Raw genomic sequence first — 7,609 nt, 5'->3', positions numbered from 1 at the left:
GTCGTGGGCCCCTGGCTACCTGGGCGTTTGTTCTGGTATATTTTGTGTGTTTTCGGTCCACACACACAGAGACACCCTCGCGTTTATTTAAAAATTATTTGGTCAGCAATTTATTAATATTAATAGTATTAAATTATAATTATTGGTGACAATTATTTTGAAATTTATTAAAATGTAACTTTAAAGTTTGTAATTGTACTAACACTAGATTATAAGAAACATTTTGTTACTAACACTATATGAGCTACTCTCGAAATAAATAAAATATAATTATTATACTATGCATGTTAACTTACATGAGAAATTAAGCTGAGTTGACTACATCAGTATCGGATAGTAGTTGCCGTGGTAAGAATTCCTTGAACATAAAAAAATACACTCAATGACATGCAGACATAAAACATGGTTTTAGTAAAAGAGGCGTCATGTCAATACAAAATCCTGAAAAGTTTTAAAATCATATGCTAACCTATACATATGACCAAGATTAACTATCTTAATCGTTTGTATTTATTAAAAAAGATATATAATGACATTATGAAAAAAAAATGTGTTGTAAATTATTTTTCTAATAATATTGTTAATATTATTCTAATAGTTCAAATAGTTTGTCATTTTAAACTAGAAACATAATCAATAAAATTAATTACTTTGGTTTGAACAGTTCATACTACACTCTTAGGGCGCTACTTGTAAGTAGCTTACAAAGAAAGTAGCGGCATCTATGGATTAATAGTGTTGCTTGATTATGTTGAAATACAAGCGCGCACACACTTTTATTTAATTAAAAAATATATTAAATTTTGACTTAGGTAGAATTTATTAAGACAAAATAAATAAACAAATGACAAAATAAAACGACTATAATTTTCAACTTAACAAATAAAAGAGTACAAAAAATGTAACTCAAATTCAAGCGCCATAATAAAAATATCAGAATAACATTACTACTATATACATTCGCCTCAGAATGAATGACTACCATTTTATTTAAATGTGTAATACATACTGTGCTTATTTCAAATAATTATAAATTACAATGCAAAATAATTATAAATTATAATTACAATCTTAAGTAGGAAAACTCTACAAAGTTTTAATTCTATTAAAATAAAACTTTAATATTTAAAAAGTAGACGCTAGCTTAAAATTACTACGTATTAAATTATGTTCACGTCTGAAGACTGTTTCATATATCATACGTTAGTAATCGTATGATGTTTATGTATTATAAACTTCTATTATTATAATAATAAACAAACTTATTTAAAAATGAACTTCACATTATTTTGCTACTTCTCACTAGATGGCTCTGCATGTTCTTAAAGTTGAGAGCTTACTAGGGGTGCGGACGCGGAGAGAGGGGTTACTTGCGCGTCCCCACTGCCACTTCCACGAGTTAAGCACTATGCTTGACAGTCACAACGAAAGCGCGCCGCGAAGAGGACGTGTCAATACTCGCGCCTTTCTCGCAAACACGCAATAAATTCTAAATAACAGAAAACTGTCAAACTATCAAGTCATATATGTGGTCCATATCTAACTTAAACAGCTTTTAACAAGAACTTTTTGTGTGATTCGTGTGGACATTTGTGAAGTGAAATGCTTGCAAGTTTTTCTTTAACACTAAACTGTACTTGGTACTTTGTTTCGGAAATGGTGATATCGACCCACGGGGAGTGTTTATGAGACGTTCTATAGTGAAATGAAATAATCTGTGATAATGTTTGCTATAACGGCTGTGTTCTATGCGCTCCTACATGTCGGATGGACAGTGTTACCCAATGGGTCGGATAAATGTTTGCGAGTAACTGACAGAGACTTTGAAAGTAGCGTTATCTGCAAAATTCGCACATTGGATGGGGATGGCAGCAGCATATCATCAGTACACTCGGAGACGAGTCGCTTATCAATCGAATGCAATCACCTTTTGTTATTCGAAAGTTCACTTCGGGCGCATTATTTCAGCCCCGTCGTGAGTCTTACAGATCTTAGTATAAGTAATTGTAAACTACTTAATATTCCTGATAATACTTTTCAAAATCTAAATAAATTAAAGCGACTAAAACTTCGTTCAAAGAACTCTGAGTGGAGCCCTACCAAGAATTTAGATTTGACTTTGAAGTCTTTCAATGGATTATTGGAACTGCAGTCTTTAGATCTCGCCCAAAATAACATCAAGTTCGTTCCTTCCGGAGTATTTTGCTCTCTAGAAAACTTAAATACATTAAATTTAACTCACAATAGAATAAGAACCGTCGGTCAGATTGGATTTGGGCCTGGATGTGGTTCAAGCCTTCATACTCTTGATTTGAGTCATAATGAAATTAAAACATTGGCAGAGGACTCCGAACTATTAAAATTAAGAAGTCTGCAACATTTATACTTACAACACAATAATATTACTGACATATCAAGTGAAGCTTTTAACGGCCTTGTTTCATTGAGGGTTCTTAACATATCACACAATCGCTTACATACATTACCAGAAGGCCTATTTTCTTATTCTAGAGAGTTAAGAGAAGTTTATTTAAACGATAATTCTCTGTTTGAACTCGCTAGAGGTATTTTTCATCGCCTGGAACAGCTGATTGTATTGGACTTATCGAGTAATCAACTTACTAGTAATCATGTTGATCACGGAACCTTTCTTGGATTAGTGAGGTTAATTGTGTTAAATTTATCGAACAATGCATTAACAAGAATCGATGGAAAGACTTTTAAAGATTTATTTGTATTACAAATATTAAATTTGAAAAATAACTCCATTGGATATATAGAAGAAAATGCCTTCTTGCCTTTGTATAATCTTCATACGCTCAACTTAGCTGAGAATAGATTACATACGATAGATGAAAATTTATTTAATGGATTATATGTTCTAAGTAAATTAACTCTTAATAATAATTTACTTGTAAATATTGACAGAAAAGCATTTAAAAATTGTTCAGATCTTAAGGAATTGGATTTGAGTTCTAATCAATTATTAGAAGTTCCTAATGCATTATGGGAGCTTCCGCTTCTAAAAACTCTAGATTTAGGAGAAAATCAAATATCCGACTTCAGAAATGGTTCGTTTAAAAATCTTAATCAATTAACTGGATTAAGATTAATCGACAATCAAATCGGCAATTTAAGTGTTGGAATGTTTTGGGACTTGCCGAACTTGCAAGTTTTGAATATAGCAAAGAATAAAATTCAATCCATAGAGCGAGGAACCTTTACTAGAAATACGCAATTGGAAGCAATAAGACTAGATGGAAACTTCTTGTCGGACATCAACGGAGTCTTTTCAACGTTAGCAAGTCTTTTGTGGCTTAATCTATCGGAGAATCATCTAGTGTGGTTTGATTATGCGTTTGTGCCTAGTAATTTAAAGTGGTTGGATGTGCACGGTAATTTCATTGAACACTTAGGTAATTATTACAAGTTACAAGACGAAATTCATATAAAGACATTGGATGTTAGCCATAATAGGATAGCGGAAATATCGTCTATGGCCATACCTAATAGTGTAGAACTGTTGTTTATAAATAATAACTTTTTAAATAATATTCATGTGAATACGTTTTTCGATAAGAAAAATTTAACGCGAGTGGATATGTACGCAAATGAGCTAGTACATATGGAATTAAATAGTTTGCGTTTGGCGACTGTGCCCTCAAATAAAACTTTACCTGAGTTTTACATCGGTGGTAATCCTTTTCAGTGTGACTGTACAATGGAGTGGTTACCTATAGTAAACAATATGACTGCTATGAGACAGTACCCGCGTGTGATGGATTTAGAAAATGTTTTGTGTAAAATGACTAATACTCGTAGTGGAACACATGTACCCTTAACTAACCTTAAGACGTCGGACTTTTTGTGTGAGTATGAGACTCATTGTTTTGCTATCTGTCATTGCTGCGATTATGACGCGTGTGACTGTGAAATGACCTGTCCTCAAAATTGCACCTGCTACCACGATCCGTTATGGAACACTAATGTTGTTGATTGTTCCGGACAATCTTCCGTGGAAATACCACACAAGATACCCATGGATGCGACCGAAGTATTTTTAGATGGAAACAATATAAGAGAGCTCCAAGACCACGTTTTCATTGGACGACAAAAGATGCGATCACTTTATGTGAATAATAGTAATGTAGATACTATTCAAAATAGAACATTTGCAGGCCTTAATTCTCTTCAGATACTTCATTTAGGTAACAATAAATTAAAAGAATTAAAGGGATTCGAATTTCATCAATTAACTAGTTTAAAGGAATTATTTTTACAAAATAATCTAATCAGCCATATCGCAAACATATCATTTTTATCACTTAAATCTTTGGAGATTCTACGTCTGGATGGAAATAGATTAGTTGATTTTGGCATATGGAGTTTTAACAATAATCCTAATTTAAAATCTGTTTCCCTCGGAAATAATTTATGGTCATGTAAATGTCGTTACCTGCAAGAGTTGACTTCGTATTTAGCTGAGAATGCACAAAAAATTATTGATATAACGGACGTATGGTGTTGGAATGGTGACGCGAAGCCACCACAGAAAAAAGAACTTAATTTAAATGGAACAGCCTGCAGTGATTATTATGCTGATAATTCAGTCATCGGAAACATGTTAGTGTCGAACTACGTTCCCATGATGGTCTCGACTCTTACCGGCCTTATGCTAATTTTATTGGTTCTTGTACTACTATTTCTGTTTAGAGACTCGTTGCGTGTATGGCTTTATACAAACTGTGGCGTTCGAGTTTTTTCATTCTCGGGTGCTTTTGAAGAAAGTGAAAAATTATATGACGCATATGTTTGCTACAGCCCTAAAGATGAAGATTTCGTAATACAGTCTCTAGCTACGGAATTAGAAAACGGTAATCCTTCATATCATCTCTGTCTTCACTATAGAGACATACCACACCACGGGGCACAGTACATGCAATGTGCTCCTCCAGTCGTCGAGGCCGCTGAGGCATCAAAAAGAATAATACTGGTGCTTACGAGAAATTTTATGCAAACAGAATGGTCACGATATGAATTCCGACAAGGATTACACGAAGCATTGAAAGGATGTGTTTATAAATTAGTCTTAATAGAAGAATTCTCCGTTGTAAGAGACGCTTTGTGTGATCCAGATTTACGTCCATATTTGAAAACAAGCTCACGATTAAGGTGGGGTGAAAAAAGGTTTTGGGAACGACTCAGGTATATGATGCCGGAAACATCGCATTCGAGTCACAAGACACGATCTCACAACTATCGGAAGAATATAAATACATATACGTTAGATTCTTCTGTACCTAATGGGGGAAATCGGACTTTAAATTACCCTGATAAATCGCCAGTGTTGGGTAGCACTGCACAGAGTGCCAGTGCACCTCCCGATTATAACACAGAAGTGCGGCAGTCTCCATCGGCTATAAGACAAACTCAAGGAGTCGCTTACGGTCCAGATGGGAGACCAATATCAGATCATATTTATTCGTCAATAGATTCTGACTACTCCTCCTTAGAACAAGGTATGGCACCAGGCAGACGACGAGAATTACGACAATGGCCACCTCCACCAGCTCTCGTTGACACGGGCAACGCCGTGCAAGCTTACCTAGTCTAGACGGGCCCTAGCCCACTTCCAGTCACATTGTATATACTTTGTAGATTTTAGTTTTAGTATGCTGTAAATATTGTAATTATTAGTAATAAGTGCTATACCAAAATTTATGTAAGTGAACTTACTATTGCCTGTTTGTTATCCTGTGTATAGGTTTCGAATTAAAATTTTAAAGACTGCTGTAGCAAATAATTATTGTAAATAGCGAAAAACAAGTGATCGTACTATATAAATATCATTAATATGGCGTTATTTATACACTATCAAAAATAAAATGATGAAGATTTTTAATATGTTTTTTACTGATACTTCCTTTATATAAATAAGTAAAATGACTAAGAAAAAAAACACTTATTAAATAAATAGCGCAGTAAATTGTTTTATGAAGTAAGTAAGCATTATAAGTAATTATTACTATAATAATTTTTAAAATCAATCAAAGATAATACACACATCAGTTTCATTATAAAAAAATAAATTGACTTAGAAGTCAACTAAAGTTAACTGACTAATTATCTTTTTATTTGTAATTTTAATAAGGCTTTTAAAAACATCCAAGCTGCAAATTCAATAAATTCAAAATAGAAAGGGAAATGTAATTTAATCATTGTACCAGTATCCATATTATAAATACTTACATTTGAAAAATTCTCAATCGTATATTTTAACATAAAAATATAGCTATTATAACAAAACTTTATTATGATATTAATTTCACATTTCAAAGCCTTAATAAAAATATTATGCAATCTATTTTTAATAACAAGTTTTTACTATCCATTATTTTACTTGTAACCGTAAATTATTAAATAATTGTCTCGAATAATAAATTAGAGTTATCTAATTATTTTCCAATCAAATAAATTGATTGGATCGTAAAGTAATTAAAAAATTAAGAACATCTATAATTCCAAGGATTTTAAAATAATTACCGTTACAATTGCTTTATTTACTCACACGATTATTAAAAATATATTTTGAAGCATAAACGCACAGTTTCAACTTTATAGTTTCAGAGCTATTTCTAGTAGTAGTCCTTAGTATACAGTGTTTACAGTTATTTCTTTAGTGTTTAATTTAATTAGTGTGTATTAGTGCTTTTATTCATCACATCAAACTAAACGAATTTGTATAACAATCTAGAATTAAAAAAAAAATCGATTCGTTTTCCCATTCACATACTATGTTCTTAGTTACAATATTATTCGTAACATTTTTAAGATAAATAAAAATGCACAGTTTTGGGATAAGTAATGTAGCATAAATTCACAAAATTCCACAATTTAAAAAAATAAAATAACTAATAATTCATATAAAACTGGGAACATCGATACAACTAAATTATTACACTCAATATGTTTTTTTTTTTCTTGTGTACGTAAACCGGACGCCGTATCCGCCGCAGCACGTGATTGGAGTTAGCTAGCCGGTCGGCTTTATACGTACTTCGTGCTTGAATACTAACAAAGAACAACGAATAGTATTTGACTTTACTCGTTGAATTTTTCTCAAAAAGTAATTAAAGTTAAATTTTATTTTACAATATCTTATATATAATATCAAAAGTATAAAATTGTTTTTCCTATTTTATTAGAAGGTATTTTAAAAAAAAAGTTTTTATTTAAAATCATTATTAAAATAATTATAACACTACATTTTTTTAAAGTTTGAAATATTAAATATAAGTGCATTGTATTCTTATTAAAAAAAAAAAAAAAAATTGGAGAAAATGCAATCCTAAAACATTCTACTTAAATTGTCATGTTATACATATGAACAAAATTCAATTTATAAGAGTTTTGTCTTTGAAATGAAACTGAATTATTGTTAATATTTGTTTATAGCAAATAAAACTCAAAACAGCTTAGAAATTATCACAAAATCATAGTTAGCTTTTTATCAACAGACAGAAAAGATGACTTATATTTTATGCGCGTCATACGAGTGACAACAGTGTCATGTTAAGAGTTATGACCGTGCTGTACAATTGGATTGTAT

The 7,609-nt window shown here is 31.7% G+C and overlaps 1 protein-coding gene across 1 annotated transcript; it reads left to right on the top strand.

Moving 5' to 3' along the window:
• Positions 1 to 1,723: 1,723 nt before the first annotated feature.
• Positions 1,724 to 5,902, top strand: LOC123658356 (toll-like receptor 7). Its single transcript, XM_045593787.1, has one exon. It carries the CDS (start codon positions 1,724 to 1,726, stop codon positions 5,612 to 5,614), a length of 3,891 nt encoding a protein of 1,296 aa, XP_045449743.1. The 3' UTR covers positions 5,615 to 5,902.
• Positions 5,903 to 7,609: the final 1,707 nt, after the last annotated feature.

The sequence above is a fragment of the Melitaea cinxia genome, chromosome 12 (assembly GCF_905220565.1).
Source record: "Melitaea cinxia chromosome 12, ilMelCinx1.1, whole genome shotgun sequence".
Classification (NCBI taxonomy): Eukaryota; Metazoa; Arthropoda; class Insecta; order Lepidoptera; family Nymphalidae; genus Melitaea; species Melitaea cinxia.
Note: the sequence above shows the minus strand (reverse complement) of the source record. Positions and strands in the feature narration are given on the sequence as shown.

What these genes read in the sequence shown, in the direction of transcription:
- LOC123658356 (XM_045593787.1), top strand. Translation starts at nt 1,724, where the DNA reads ATGTTTGCTATAACGGCTGTGTTCTATGCGCTCCTACATGTCGGATGG.